This window comes from Macrotis lagotis, chromosome 1 (genome assembly GCF_037893015.1).
Source record: "Macrotis lagotis isolate mMagLag1 chromosome 1, bilby.v1.9.chrom.fasta, whole genome shotgun sequence".
NCBI lineage: Eukaryota > Metazoa > Chordata > Mammalia > Peramelemorphia > Peramelidae > Macrotis > Macrotis lagotis.
The window spans coordinates 492,933,356-492,949,941 of record NC_133658.1 but is presented as its reverse complement, the minus strand read 5'-3'; the positions used below and the strand labels follow the sequence as shown (position 1 = coordinate 492,949,941).

General features: G+C 35.3%; 1 protein-coding gene across 1 annotated transcript in view; it reads left to right on the top strand.

Annotated features, from left to right (window-relative positions):
- Positions 1-13,753, top strand: part of RIPK4 (receptor interacting serine/threonine kinase 4) — a 59,148-nt gene extending 45,395 nt beyond the window's left edge. Inside the window, exons 6-8 of the mRNA XM_074213841.1 lie at positions 992-1,095; positions 6,952-7,216; positions 9,692-13,753. Coding sequence (XP_074069942.1) covers positions 992-1,095; positions 6,952-7,216; positions 9,692-10,875 — 1,553 coding nt within the window. The 3' untranslated portion in view covers positions 10,876-13,753. The remainder of the gene's footprint in view (positions 1-991; positions 1,096-6,951; positions 7,217-9,691) is intronic.
- The last annotated feature ends 2,833 nt before the right edge of the window (positions 13,754-16,586 follow it).

Here is a 16,586-nt window from a genome sequence, read left to right as displayed (position 1 = left end):
GGAGTAGCTTACATCTTAATAAGGGAGATAACACTCTTAAGGGAGAGGTGGTCCCCAGATCTGGGAAAGGTTCTTTAGAACTGAAAGTTGCTGGGATGGTGAATGACACACCCCATCCAAGGCAGAAATGTTAATTTGATCATGATTCATGATCTAATGAGGGGGAGAGGAAGCAGTGAGGAAAAGGCAAAGTATGTGGTTGTGTTGAGGAGGGTGTGAAGGAGGTGGCAAGAGAAGCTGGAATTTCTTGAAATGATGATCCAGGAGAGGTAGTCATCATTACTTCTCTTGGAAGGAGGGCCCCCAGGGCAGAAGTTCCTTCCTTTTTCTGCTGTAGGTGACATGGAAGTTGTAAAGAGGCAATGGAAGAGTGGCCAGAGAGAATGGAATGACAGTCAAAATAAGAAGTGTCGAATGGTTTATTTTATACAGTGGGCCGGACTCTCCAGCAGCCCACTTGAATGAGAAAGAGGGAATGGAAGGGAATATGCATACTTAGAGTATCTACTAAGTTCCAGATTCTATGCTATCATCTCTTTTAATTGTTGCAACAACCCCATAAGACAGTGCTGTTATCTCTATTTTACAGTTGAGACAACTGAGGTCAAGTGACTTGTCTAAGGTCACCCAGCTAGTAAGTGTCTTTGGCCAAATTTTCACTCTTTGTGTTGTGTCACCTAATCATCTCTATAGCTACAGGAGTAGAAATAACTCAGATTCACATGTTTAGCAGCTATAATATTCACAAATACCTTATATGATTATACATGTATCCTTCATTATTAACCATAGTTAGGTGAATTCTTCAGCATATCTATACTGTGTGAAAAACTTTTAATAGTTGACATTCATGTTACATCTACTTCCTGGCCAAAATAGAAAACATCATGTTATTGTTATTTTGAGTATTTAATATCACTGAGTACAGAAAATTCATATTGAATATTAACTTGAATATTTGGAGAAATAATATATTCTCTCTCTTTCAAAGAAATTACTGCTGAAACTGAAGACCTTTGTGAAAAACCTGATGATGAAATCAAAGAAACAGTCCAAGATCTGGATATTAAAAACCCCCAAGAGCTAAAAAGTGAGGTTAGTATGTTTTTGAGTTTGAATTGAATAAAATATATAATCCTGAATTCTCAGTTCTGTCTTTCTAGCAGTTTGACTTTTGTCTAAAACTTCTGAGGGGTTGGGGGAGAAGGGGACAAAGAGGACTTGGATTTTTTTTTGTATACTGTTTAAAAATATTTAAGTTCTTGTTGCACACAGCTAATGCAGAAATATGTTTTACATGACTTCATATGTATAATGATAGCATGTTTCTTGCCTTCTTGGTGGGTGGGGTAGGAGCTAGAGGGAGAAAATTTAGAGCTGAAGATTTAAAAAACAATTTTAAAAAAGTTCTTGTTATATAGTTCCCTGAAATGTATGTTTCTGTAGAAAACCTACCCTGGCTTTAGAGTCAAAAGTTTACATTTTGCCTTTGATACCTATCTACATGATGTTAGACATGCAGAACTAGATGACCTTTCAAGTATCATTTTAATTATAAATTTATAATTATATGCATGTACATACTCATTTCAGAAAATGAAACAATAAGGTCTTTCATCCTCTAGGCCCCTGGTGGGGTGGCAACTCTACACTAATTTCTTACTTCTCTGAGTTTCCTATTGTTCCTCTGGGAAAGTATGATATTAATGTTTTGAGTGCTCGGTCACTGTAGGATGTTGACACTTTGAAGCACACTCATCCTTTTCAATGAGCTTTTTTTAAATTGGTTAAAAGATCAAATGACTTGTTTTTTTATATCTTTCTTAGGATTTGAGATGCAGAATCATTTGTCATTGTTCAAGATGTGATAAAGGGTACATCATTTATTCTTAAATCAATATGTAAACATTTATTCAATGCCTCCATGTACTTAGTATTATTCTAAGCACACAGCTGAACAACTTTAGGGTCATAAAAGTGGAACAGATTTCCTAAATAAGTAGATTATCTGATATTAGGTGAGTCATTTCAAGTTCCTTGAATATAGGGAAAGGGATAACAGGGTAATAGAAAATAATTATAGTAGGTCACATTCAAAAGTATTTTATAGATATACTCTCATTGACTCCTCAAGGACATGTCCCTATTTTACAGATGTAGAAATTGAAACGTAGAGATTAAATAGCTTGCTCTAAGTCTCATAGCTAGTGAATGTTAGAACTGGATTTAAATCTAGGTTTTTCTGACTCTTACATTGATGACTTTTTCCAGTATAACGTGTTTGGTGACAAAGTACACACACATGAAAATAACACTTAGAAAATAAGACAGTCATGGCAGTTTGTCAGACTTATCTTCAGCCTTTCCCTTAGAGCACTGAGGGAATTTTACTCCATTTTTATTCTAAGCTAGTTTTTTCATTATTGGTCTATTCAAAGGGACTTTGGGCCTTCTTTCCCCTAGGTTGATGCTTTTGTTACAAGCTTTCACGTCCTTTGTTAAGGCTTCAGGGTCGTCTGAGGATACTACATGACCCAGTAGATAGAGAGCTAGGCTTGGAGTCTAAAAGTCCTGCATTCAAACCAGAATTAGACACTTACCTAGCAATGCCTAGTTTGATGCTAGGCAAATCACTTAACCTTTGTCTGCCTCCGTTTCTTAAACTAAAATATAAAGAATAATGACAGCACCTGCCTCTCAAGTGAGGATTTAGTGAGATAATATTTTTGTAAAATGGTTAGCCTAGAGCTTGGTGCTATTGGTCCATTTCCTTTCCTTTCTAACCAGGTAATTCTGTAAGCCAGAGCTATTGTTCTCTTTCCTGAACCCAAACAATGTAAGCAATATAGGCAAGAGCAAATGAATTATAGATAAATTAGAATAGGAAAGCTTATGGGAACCATTCAGTAAAAGGATTTTGGATTAAATAGTTAATCTGGAAATTTTTATTGTGAGTTAGGTATCAAGCAATGGTGGTAAGGACTTCAGTATAATTCTTTGATCTGAAATAAAGGGAAAATATTATGAACTATGCATGTTAATTGGAAAAATCACTATAAACTATTTTGATAGATTTTTTTTTTTTAGTTTTTGCAAGGCAATAGGGTTAAAGTGGCTTGCCCAAGACCACACAGCTAGGTAATTATTAAGTTTCTGAGGCTAGATTTGAACTCAGGTACTCCTGACTCCAGGACCGGTGCTCTATCCACTGCACCACCTAGCCGCCCCTTGATAGAGATTTTAATCATGCTGAATTAAAGTGTGAGATTCTGATTCTGATTTCTCCTATGCATAGGTTAGACTACATTGCCTCTGTTGAAAGACCCCCCCTCTAACCAACTTGGACATCTTATGATTCTGTGTTCACCTATCAGGAAGCACTATGTTTCATAACCTATGAATAGTTATGTTCTACTTATTAGTGATCCAAAAGATGAGGGACTAATTTGCAGACTTTTAAGGGAGGATATTAGGATTTGTCATAATAAAGGAATCTAGTACCATATCTAACCTCCTATTAAATTAGCAATTAAACCAACTTATTAAATACCAATTTTATGCAAGATACTGTGCTAGTCTTTGGTGATACATAGAAACCACAAACATTTCCCTCTTCTTTACCATCTTCATCATTAGGGAATGCTAGACACCAAATATTTTTATACTTTGTGATGCCCACCCGGTATTGTTATAGATGACAGTCATTTGATAATGCATTCTTGAAAACTGTTTGAAGTCTTTTGCTGCATGTATTAACAAATCCCTTTGCTCATTACAAAATTTATCCTGTTTTGTTTGTATATATGTTGTACTAATGTAAGTAGTTAACATTTACATTAAAGTTTGCAAAGCCCTTTACATATATTATCGTGTGTATGTGTGTGTGTATGTATGTATTCTTTGTACACATGTGGCGACTTTTCAAGTTAAATACCTTTTTAATGGTCAAAAGATGATTTTCTTATGAGCTGTATTCTGACTTTTTAAAAAATTTTTGTATCCCCAAGGCTTAGCATAGTGTCCCACACATATTCTAGAACTGTTTATCAAGTGTTGACTGTAAGAAATTTGACTACTAATCCATACTTTAATATTGTATCTTCAAAACGCAATTTTATGTTTATCAGTGGAGATGGCAATTTTGACTAAATAATGTTCAGTAGTGGATGGTCAGAATTCTGGTGATGGGCCTTTCTGAACTTAGCTTGACTACTTTTTCTACAAAAGAAACACAGTTTATTCTTAGACTAGAATTGTAAAGCATTTCTAGCTTTAATGGTACTTCTCAGGGCTTGTGTTCTAGTAGCAGAGTTTTCAAGAAGGTAGTCACCTCCAAACCACAATGTAGAACACTTGAGTGAAGGTTATGATGCTATTGTCAATACTGTATATTAGGCTAGGTCCTGCTAATAAAAAGTCAATATTAATTCATCATTGCCCTCAATTAGTCTTCATTCTATTTGTACATGTAACATGGAAATATGTAGCCATATATGAAATATATACAAAATAAATAAGTTAATTTGGAAAGAAGATGATAAATTGATGAAGCAAGGGGAAGTTTTTTCATATGAAAAGTAGTATTTGAGTCTTGAATGAAGTAAGGGTTATAAAAGGCAAAAGTGAGTAGGAGAGTGCATTCCAAGTATCACTATTTAAAGGTATGGAGATGGAAAATAAAATGTCTTTCAAGGAATTGTGTGAGTAAAGATGCCAATTTGGCCGGATGAAGAAGAGGGGAATAGTTTGAAGAGAGGTCACTCAGGACCAAGTTGCAAAGGCCTTTAAACACCAAAGAAGTTTACATTTTATCCTAGAGGTAAGAGAGAGACTCTGAAGTTTACTGAGTAGAGGAGTAAGGTGGTCAGACTTTTATATAAGGACATAATTTTGGCAGCTATCATAACTTAGATGACTCAGAATGGGAAGAAATTTAAGTTAGGAAGATCTTTAGAAAGTTATTGTAATAACGTGAGGGATTATGAAGGACTGAACCAATAATGGGTAGCCATGAATAGAAAGTAGTTGTATGTAAAAGATAGAAATAACAATTTTTAATAGTTGATTGTATGAGGTAAAGGAGAATGAGAAGTCAAAGATATTGATATGCTTGTGAACCCAGGTAACTGAACACTATCAGTGTTCTAGAGAATAATATAGGGAAATTTCAAAATTTATGGGATCTAGGTTTAAGGTTGGAAGGAATTTTAGACACTGTCAAATTCAGTGTCCTCATTTTACAGCTGGAACATATATGTTGCATCATTTGAATTGAGATGTTCCTAACTTCAAGTCCAGTTCTTTATCCATTGTGTCAGTTTTGACTTGTTGAATTTGAGATGTCTGTGGGTCTTCTGGTCTGAAATGTGCAAAAAATATTTGGTGAGGCAAGACTAGAAGTTTAAGAGAATTAATATCAAAATTGAGGGGTCATCTATAAAGTTGGTGTCTAAACTCATGAAAGCTGATGAAATTAACCATTGAGAAAGTGTGGAGACAGAAGATTCAAGATAAGATATACACAATCTTGTTTAGAGACATAATATGGATGAAGAAGAAAAAGTATTAATAAACAAGTATTAATCACCAAGCAGTGTGTTAGGCCTGGTGAAATAAAAGCAAAAATGGAACTGCTTTCAAGTTTAACTTATAGTAAGACAAACAGGAATTATATAAAATACAAACACAGAGAATACATAAAAGGTATTTTGGGGATTGAGGGTACTAGGAGCTAGGAGAATTGGGAAAAACTTGTAGATGGTTGTACTTAAACTGAGTTTTGACTCAGATAAGGGATTCTCAGAAGTGAGAAGGGAGGTATTTTTCAGGTCTAGGGAACAGTCACTGCAAAGACAAAGAGAAGAAATGAAGTACCTTATGTGAGAAATGGAAAGAAGGCCAATTTGACTGAATGTGTACTATAAAGCTGGAAAGATAATGTAACATACTCAAGGTTGAGGATTGGGAAAAGGCCATCAAATTTGGGAAACAGATCATTGGTAACTGTAGAGACCAGTTTCAATTGAATAATAAGGTAGGTCCAAAGTCAGATAGAAAGGTGTAAGAAGTAAATGAAGAGTCAAGTGTAGACAGGGTTGTTTTTGTTTCTGTTTTTTGGGGAGTTAGTCAGAAAAGGAAGAGAGATGTAGGATAACAACTTGAGAAAGTTGGACATATTTGTAACTCAACATATCAGAAGTCTCTGTACATCTAACTATGTAGAAAAACTGGCATGGAATGCAGTGACTGACAAATAGCCCAAGGGAGAGGGTGAGTCAAGTGAGGAAGCCACACAAAAATTCTTGCCAGACCTCCTGACTCCTCTTGCAACTTGATCTCAGACTTTATCCTGAACTTATACCCAAGTAAATATTGCAAACCCCAATTTTGTGACCTTGAGCAAGTCACCTTTCTGGACCCGTTTCATCTGTCAAATGGTGTGAGATTGGGTGATTCCAAATGTCTATGACATTATGAGGTAGCCAGAAGAATTATAGTCCTAGTAATAGTACTAGATGCATTTTCAGGTTATTTCAGTAGCCTATACTTTTTTAATTTCGTTTCCCAATTAAAAAAAAGTTTCCTTGATGTTTTTTGTTTTTACATCTGAAAGTGTCCTCCTCCTATCCAACTTGGAATTGAACTCCCCTTTCAACAGTGACAACAACAACAAAAAAATCTATCCTGCTTTATTTCAGTCTCTTGTTCTGTGTTCTTATTAAAGTTAACTCCTATAATTATAAAATTGAATATTAGTAAAACATAGGTGATAAATCCAAACTCCTTAGAAGTGAATTAAATCATTATCCTCTTTTCTATAACATCATAGTCTTTGTCTTTCTCTTCACCTCTAGTAATTTCCTATGGTTTTATATGTTTATATGAAAGTGCTAGGGTAAGCAGGTAGGAAAATTAATCTCTTAATTCATTTTTCTCTTCCTCCTTTTCTAGGTAATGTCCATCCCAGCTCAATTTAAGGGTGCATCTACACCAACATTTGATAAAGACTACAGTCTTTCAGAGTTACTGTCCCAGTTGGATTCTGGAATTTCTCAAAGTATAAAACACTCAGAAGAACTGAGTCGTAGTTCTTCTGAATCAAAACTTGCATCTTCCAGCAGTGGCAAAAGACTTTCTGGTGTATCTTCAGTGGATTCAGCCTTTTCTTCTAGAGGATCCCTATCTCTTTCTTTTGAACGAGAGAATTCCACAAGTGGTAAGTAAGACACATTGTCTGGGAGACAGTTTAAAGGTCCAGAATGCTAAATAGTCTATGAACAACTATACAGTGTAACATTTAGCTAGATATTTAACAACAAAACATGTGCAATAATTTCTTTTATCTTTCTTTCCATTCATTCAATTTATAACGGTATCTTATGCAATCAATAAATATTTGAAAAATATGATTTAATATTTGAATATAATTATATAAGTCACTTCTCCTTGAGTTGAGAGGATGTGGAAAGCATGAAAATTAGGGCCTCAATAGATGTATAAGATTTCAATAGGTGGAGGTGAGACAGCAGGGTAATGGCAAAGAATTCTATAGATTTATCTCAGTTTGACCGGTAGTACAAGGATGGACAAGTTTATTTGGAATGCTGGGAGAATGGAAAAGCAAAGCAACTCAGAAGATTTGTACATCATAGTGACATTCAGCATGTAATTACATTAAATAAATAATAATAAATGTTTAAAATAGTCTCTTCTACAATATACTATGGAAGTGCTTAGGAAGATAACAAAAACAATTATATTCATTATCCTCAAGTGACATAATTCAGTATGATAAACTGTGTACAGAAATAAATTATTCAAATTATAAAATCATAGATCTTTTGAAAGTATAATTTCCAATGTGAGATCAAGAAAGACTTCATGGAGGAAGAAGTGGAGATTGAACTTTGAGGGATGGGATAAGATGTTAAGCTGATTTTAGAGGCAGAGAAAGCATTACAGGCTTAGAGGACAACATGAACAAAGGAACAGAAATGGGAATGTGTGACATGAGATGCATTTGAGGGGCATTGAATTTATTTGGATCATAGTGTGTATGATGATGAATAGTATGAGATTCCATTGAGAAGGTAGATTAGATTTTAAGGTTCCTCTAAATATCTTAGATGAGTTTGAGAATGTATTCTTTATAACCAAAATTCAATCTTCGTATATAAGTATTTTTTAGTCTTTGGTTCAACTCAGAATGCTATTCCTAAGGGTTAAGCCTGGTTTTTCCTGCTCCTTTCTTCATGAAGCCTTGTAAATTTCTTCTTGTTGAAAATGATTTTGCTTTCATTTGATCTTTGACTTTTAAAATTGCATTACATAGTCTAATTGTGTTTATTTGAGTATAATTCTTATCATAATAAATTATATTGAGAGCAAGGAACATAATTTATCAGTAAGATAAAATTATTTGTGTGTATATAGAAGGGGAGTGAGTAAAAAAATTGAGGGACAGGAATCTCATTTTCATGAGTTCAAGAAAAGTGAGTTAAATATTGAGTGCATCATCTTAAATTGTGAGGCAAATGCTGATTATTTTTTCTTACTGAAATGGAAGATAGGTTATTTGAAAAGAAAAAAGATTGTCATTTTACCATTTGTTCTTTTGTACCCTTGAAGAGAAGAAAGGTCCTCTCTTCAGAGTTAACCATGAACTTTTACTAGCTTTAGGGAGTGAATTGTCTTTGCCCATAATGTAAGATTAAGCTTTTAAATGTTAAATTCAATGCTTTTGACTTATCTTTCTGTGGATCCTCTGTCTTCAATAAGAAGAAGCTTTCTTTAAAAATTAGTTTTCTTAGGGGGGTGGCTAGGTGGCACAGTGGATAAAGCCCTGGCCCTGGAGTCAGGAGTACCTGGGTTCAAATCCAGTCTCAGACATTTAATAATTACCTAGCTGTGTGGCCTTGGGCAAGCCACTTAACCCCCGGTTGCCTTGCAAAAAAAAAAACCTAAAAAAAATTAATTTTCTTTAATTGGAAGACTGAGTATCAATTTTAATTAGATTTTAAATAATGTTACCTCCTACAAGAAGTCATCCATTTCCCCTTTCCCCCCATTCTGATTGTCCTTTGTTTTTATCTCCCCTAATATCCTTATCATGTTTGACTATATATTGCAGTTATATTACAGTGATTACTTCATATCTCTCTAGAGTAAACTTCATAAGGGCAGAGACTTTGAAACGTGATATAATGCACAAAAGTACAATGCTGAAATTGTCACTGAACCTCTTAACCTTAGTTTTCTCCTCTGTAAAATGGGTATCATAAAAACATCCACACACAGAATTATGAGGATTAAATGATACAATAGATAAACAGGACTTTACAAACCTTAAAGCATTATACAAATGCTAGCTATTGTTAGAGTCAAAGATCTAAGTTCAAATCCTTTGTCATTTTCTACCTACCCTGAGTTATTTACCCATTTCTTGAGAAGGCAATTGGGAGGAAAGCACTTCTAAATGATAAATTGCTATAAAAAAGTGAGTTGCCTAAATTTTATCTTTAAATAAAATAACAGAATAATTTACTATCTCAGGTGAGAGCACTTAATGTTCTTTTTGATATGAAACCTTTATCATGCTAAAAATTGAGCATAATAGAATATATTACATCTTACTTACAAATAGATCCCAGACTAAAAACAAAACAAAACAATGTTTCCCTTTCTTTCCCAGATATCAGTACAACTGATATTCAGAAGAGAAAGCTTGCAGAAGCAATCATGTCTGGTGATACTAGCAAGTTGATGAAGATCCTTCAACCCCAGGATGTTGACCTGGTGCTAGATGGGAATTCCAGTCTCCTCCATCTGGCAGTGGAAGCAGGCCAGGAGGAATGTGTCAAGTGGCTCCTTCTGAATAATGCCAATCCCAATCTAACCAACAGAAAGGGCTCAACCCCTCTTCATGTGGCCATAGAAAAGAGAGTCAAGAATGTGATTGAACTTATTCTGGCCAGGAAGATAAATGTCAATGCTAAGGATGAAGATCAGTGGACAGCTCTGCACTTTGCTGCTCAAAATGGGGATGAATCCAGTCTCAGGCTCCTGTTAGATAAGAATGCCTCTTTTAATGAGGTTGATTTTGAGGGGAGGACTCCTATGCATATTGCCTGTCAGCATGGACAAGAGAACATTGTGCGCATCCTTCTGAGGAGGGGGGTGGATGTGACTCTCCAGGGGAAGGATGATTGGATGCCTCTGCACTATGCTGCCTGGCAAGGTCACCTACCCATTGTGAAGCTCCTTGCCAAACAGCCAGGTGTGAGTGTGAATGCACAGACCCTGGATGGGAGAACCCCACTGCACCTGGCAGCCCAGCGAGGTCATTACCGTGTGGCACGGATTCTCATTGACCTACAGTCTGATGTCAACATCCGGAATCAGCTTATGCAGACTCCCCTCCACATTGCTGCAGAAACTGGTCACACAAGCACGTCCAGATTGCTCCTCAACCGGGGGGCAGAGAAGGAAGCTATGACAGCAGAGGGCTATACTGCCCTCCATTTGGCTTCCCAAAATGGACACCTTGCCACTGCTAAATTGTTGATGGAAGAAAAAGCTGATATCTTAGTTGGGGGGCCCCTTAACCAGACAGCCCTCCACCTTGCTGCTGCCAATGGGCATTCTGAAGTGGTGGAGGAACTACTTACTTCAGACAACATAAACCTGTTTGATGATGAAGGACACACTGCACTGCATTTGGCAGCCCGGGGCAGGCATGCAAAGACTGTGGAGGTCTTGTTAAAGCATGGGGCACATATCAATCTTCAAGGTCTCAAATTTCAGACCAGTCAACAGTTAGTGGAACAACGTGGCAATAGTCCAATTGCCACATTGTTACGTCGAAGTAAGACTTAGATTGGTCCTAAATGAGTCTTCGTTTTATGTCTCAATCTGTAGGGTGCGGAAGGGCCTTGTTTGGGGTTCTTGCCCCATTCTTTTGTTAGTAAAACAAGAGAATGTTAATTAGCTACCCAGCTATAAACAACTTGTCTCAGGAATTCAGGTATCATTGGCCAAGGATGGTATAAGAAGATGAGTGTCTAAGCCATCAGCATTGTAGTCACCATTTTTTTTTATCATTTTAAACTTTTCTTTGGGCATGTAATCTGTTACCATGGAGAAGTTAGCGGAATCTTAATCTGAAGTAATGTTGGTTGGAATGTCTTTTGCCTCCTTACATTTAAGCTGATCCATGTGCTACGTGTGAGAAATGATGTACCTGTGTGATCGGTCTTTCAATTTCTGCAATGATATGTTTATGAAACATTGATAATTGAGTTACATACAACTTTATGATGTCTACTCTGTAAAGACGAGCTCTTTGATTACTCACTGTAGACATGGAGTAGGGGAGGAATAATAGATGATTTGATGTCAGACAAACTTGGATATGTTGGAATAGGCCTCTCCATGCCTCCATTTTGTTTTAGTTCTGGCATACCGGTCTTCTAGCAAACCCTCAAAGAGCTGAAGGTGCTGCCTCGAGGAAGTTTCCTCACCTGGGAGTTCCCTGATATAAATGAAATTAGAGGTCAATTCCCTAAATTTATTCCATAGTGTAAATAGTGGTTGTATATTTTGTAAAGATTTAATGTCAGTTTCAGCAAGCATGTATAATGGTATGTTTTACATTGTTTTTAAGATGAAAGAAAAAAACTTAGAAATTTAAATTTTCTAAAAGTAGAGGATAATCCATGAACTACTTACTGTATTAAGTCAGTAGAATAAAGTAATGAGGCTTAAAACAGTCACAAAAATAAGAATTTATATTCTAATGAGCTGCCCTTCAAAGTTAGTCACTCTAGGCAAGGCTTACATAAAACATTTGAAAACTCATTGCTTTTTTTTTCATTTACCTAATTTTCTTTTAAATGAAAACAGTATTATCCTCTTTTGAACATCCATTTTTCCCATCTGATTTGCTCCAAATGATTTTTGGTTAAAGTGAGTGATGTTTTATAAGACTTTTAATCTGCTTCAGAAAGCTGCTTCAGAAGAGGAAAATCCCAAAATTGCAGCTTCCTTGGAATAATGTAATCTTCCATGAGGCAAACTCTTCAATGAAACATTTCTTATTTGAATGTCATTCTGTCATTTTTTTTAAAAACCAATCTAATATTTTTAAAATCAATCTCATTAGAGAAGTTCTATTATAGTAAGACAAAGTTATTGTAGGACTTGCCTCGGTGTGTATTCATCCTGCTTAGAATGAACTGGTGTGCAATGTATTGATAAATGTTAATATACTATGTATACTTTTACTGGCTGTATACATATTTTCTGTGATAGGAAATATCTGAACTGTTTAGAACTGGCTATGTTTTAATATGCCCCCCTTCCTTTTTTGTTTTTTAAAAGTCCAGATAACAATAAAGTTTATAACTGCTTTATTTTGATGTCCTATTGTTTGCTTTGAAGTTTTTAACTTTTCATTGAAAATGCTCAAATGATGTGTTTGTTTTCTAAACTAGTATCTGTACATGACAACTTGATTAATTTTAGGTTTGTCTTTTTGATGAAGTTTGATAAGACCATAAAGATTTAGGAATAGAAGAGGTCTTACAAATTAAAATTTCATTAAATCACATTTGTCATTGCACTGGGAAATAGGAAACTGAGAAGAGAGAAGGAAATCTAAGTCCTCTGTGGTGGGATGCCTTCTTAATCTCCTTTTCAATCTCTTCCAAACTAGGAGCTAAAAAGTATGACAGTTTGATCAGAATCCCTGCACAGCAAGACTCCATACTTTAAGAATCACAGAACTAGGTAATTATAAGGGACCTCAACAAATGCTTGAGTCAACCTATAATCAAAAACAATAGGGGGGGCAACTAGGTGGCACAGTGGATAGAGTACTGGCCCTGGAGAAAAGAGGACCTGAGTTCAAATTTGACCTCACACACTTAATAATTGCCTAGCTGTGTGACCTTGGGCAAGTCACTTAAACTCATTGCCTTAAATAAATAAAAGTGAAAAAACATACTTGACTAATGGTCTTCTGTTTAAAGACTTCTAGAGAGAGGAAACCCATCATTTCTCTAAGTAGCCTATTCTGCTTTTGGAGAGATCTAATGATTAACATTTTTATTCTGACCTTAGGTCAAAATTTGCCTCTTTGTACCTTCTACCTGCTGTTTTGATCTTGTTTTGACCTCTGGAGTCAAAGAGAACAGATTTGTCTACTATCACAGTCCTTCACATGCTTAAAGACAATTATAATATAATTTTTCTCCACTTTCCCAAATCTTCCATCATTCAGACAAAAAAAATGTTTAGGCATTTCAACTGATCCAAATATGACATGAACCCAAGGTCTTTTATGATCCTTGTTGTCCTCTTAGCTTCTCGATGTTTTTCTGAAACTAACCTACAGAATTGAATGCAATGTCTAGGTAAGGTCTGACAAAAGTATTATCTTTCTATTTCTAGAATTTATTCCTTGCTTAATGCAATCCAAGATTGCATTAGCTTTGTTAGCTATCATATGATATTGCCAACTCATGGTCTTACAGTCTACCATAAGCTCTAGATAATTTTTAGAACTAATGTCTAATAATACTTCCCTAATTTTATACTTGTGAGGTTCATTATATCCAAGTACAAGATTTGTTTTTTAACATAAAAAAAATTCTTTATCCAAGACTTTTTCCTACATCTATTGAGATTGTGTGCCTTTGTATGCTTTGATTTTTAATGTGATTATGTTGTTTGTTTTCCTAATGTTCAACTGTGCTTGTTATAACTTCTACTTAATTGGGGCAGCTAGGTGGTGCAGTGGATAAAGCACCGGCCCTGGAGTCAGGAGTACCTGGGTTCAAATCTGGTCTCAGACACTTAATAATTACCTAGCTGTGTGGCCTTGGGCAAGCTACTTAACCCCATTTGTCTTGCAAAAAACCTAAAAAAAATAAAATAAAATAAAAATTCTACTTAATCAAAATGATTGGTTTTTTGGATAAGTCACTATAATCTTTTTGATAGGATTTTTGTTAAATATTAATATCATTAATGATATTATGCAACAGTTTTCCTTCTGTGGTTTATATTTCTCTGATGATTCTGGTAGAGTACTTTTTCAATTTTTGAAATTAATTTGTGAAATACTGATACTAATTTTTCTTGAAAAGTTTGATTGAATTATCCTGTGAATCTGTTAAAAATAAGAATTTTTTCTTTTGATAATTCATTTATATCTAGATCCTGCAGGGGAAAGAAAGAACACCAGCCCTGGAGTTAGGAGGACCTAAGTTCATACCTGGTCTCACTCACTTGACACTTACTAACTTTAATCTTGGGCAAGTCAATTGACCCTGATTGACTCGCATCTGGAGTCATCTCCAGTCACCCTGATTTCCCAATGGATGGTTCTGAAGGAGACTATGAGGCTGATTTAGCACAGCACCCCCTCACTCAAATCTAATTCATTTCCTTATGGCATCATCTCAATCATGTCATGGTCTTCTTTAAGAACAAAAGACAAAACATCATCATCATCATCAAGATCCTCTGTATTTATTTACTGTTCTCCATATGCATCCCATTTTTCTGAACTTAGCTCTTTTCTTATTTCTCATTTATTCCTTAATGCATTTGTTTCCCCTTTTCATTTATTCTGAAAACCAACCAAACTGAGTAAATATGTGCTTAATCCTTCTGCTCTTATACTTCCCCTCTTAAAGCCTTGAAGACTTTAGGATTCTGGAAGGTCACTTGTCTTTTCTATTAGAATGTCAGTTCTCCATTACAATTTTAGCCCTTTCTAATTGATGTGTATTTATCTTTCTTAATTTCTTTTGTCCCCTATGTTTGTATTTCAAAAAAATCTATTCTGTTCTTATTTTTTCATAGGACTTGACTATTTCCCCCTTTTATGATTATATTTTTAGGGGTTTTTTAAAGCCTTTATTGTTTAACTTTTGGAATATCTTATTTCAAGATTTTCTTCCCTTTAAAATAATCATTGCCCAATCTTATGTACTGATTGAAATACATTGGCTACAGGTAATATTTTTTCCTTTGACCTGGAATTTCTGAATTTTGTCTGTTATTTCTGGGCTTTCTTCTAAGAGATGATCAAAGGATTCTTTCTACTTTCTCTGGTTCTAATAGGTCTGGGAAGTTATTTTTTCATGATTTCTTGAAATATTGTGTCTAGACTTTTCCTTTAGTCATAGTTTTTAGTGAGTTGATGATTCTTAAATTATCTCTCCTAGAATTGTTTGCCAAGGCAGGTTTTCTTTATAGTAGATTAATATTCTCTTCTTTTTCAAATCTTTTGATTTTGACCCAATATTTATTGCCTCATAGAGTCATTGGGTTCTGCTTGCTCATTTTTCAAGGACTCCATTTATTGGGCAAGAGTTTCTATTATCTGTTTTTAGCAATTTATTATTTTTTCTTCCTAAACTCTCACTTGAAATTTTGTAGCAAATCTCATTCAAAAAACTTTTTTTTCTCCGAGACTTTGCTTGTTATTGTGGGATTACATACTTCTGTGTTTTCTTCTTGACATTCTCTTTCCCTTTAATATTTTAAGCTCTATAACTCTGGGCAAGTCATTTAACCTCTCTATCTGCTTCAGTTTTCTTAGTAAAATGAGCTTAGCAATAGCACCATTCTCCTAGGTTTACTACTGGCAATAGTGTCTGGTATATGTTTGTTTCCTTCATATATTGTATTTTGTGCCATCTTCTGTTTCATTATATTTTTCACCTCATTTTTTAAAAATTATTCTTTATTTCCACATTACTAAAATATTCTTGTTTAAGAGTAATCCCCCACAAAAATATAAAATCTCATGAGAAATAAAGTGAAAGAAAGAGAAAAAAATGTGCTTCAGTCTATTTTGATACCATCAACTCTATCTCTGGGGTGGATCGCATTCTTTATCACAAGTCCATTAGAGAAGTCATTTCCATACTTTTCCAGTTGCTGTTGCTGATTGTAATTCCCTCCATCCATTCCTCCCCACTACCACTTATTATGTTTTCTCTCTCCTTTCATTCCGTCCCTCTTCAAAAATGTGCTATGGGACAGCTGAGTGACACAGTGGACAGAGCACCAGCCCTGGGGTTAGAAGGCCCCAAACCTATATCCCACCCAGAGACCCAGCAAACACCCAGCCCATTGGTCCTGGACAGGCTATCCAATCTCACCCACTTGCAAAAAGTAAAAAAGAAAATGTGTTATATCTGACTATCCTTTCCCATGATCTATCCTCTCCTCTATCACCTACATCCCCCCTGCTCTCCCCCTCTCTATGCTTCACTTGACTCCTGTACTTGAAGATCAGACTTTTGTTCAGCTCTGCTCATTTCAACAGGAACATTTGAAATTCCCATTTCATTGAAAGTCCATTTTTTTTTCCCTTGGAAGAGGATGTTCAGTTCTGCTAGGTAGTTGATTCTTGGTTGCATTCCAAGCTCTTTTGCCTTATGGAATGTTATATTCCAAGCCCTATGAGCCCTTACTATGGATGCTGTGTAATCCTGTGTAATCCTGACTGTAGTTCCACGATACTTAAATTGTTTCTTTCTGACTGCTTGTGATATTTTCTCTTTGACTTG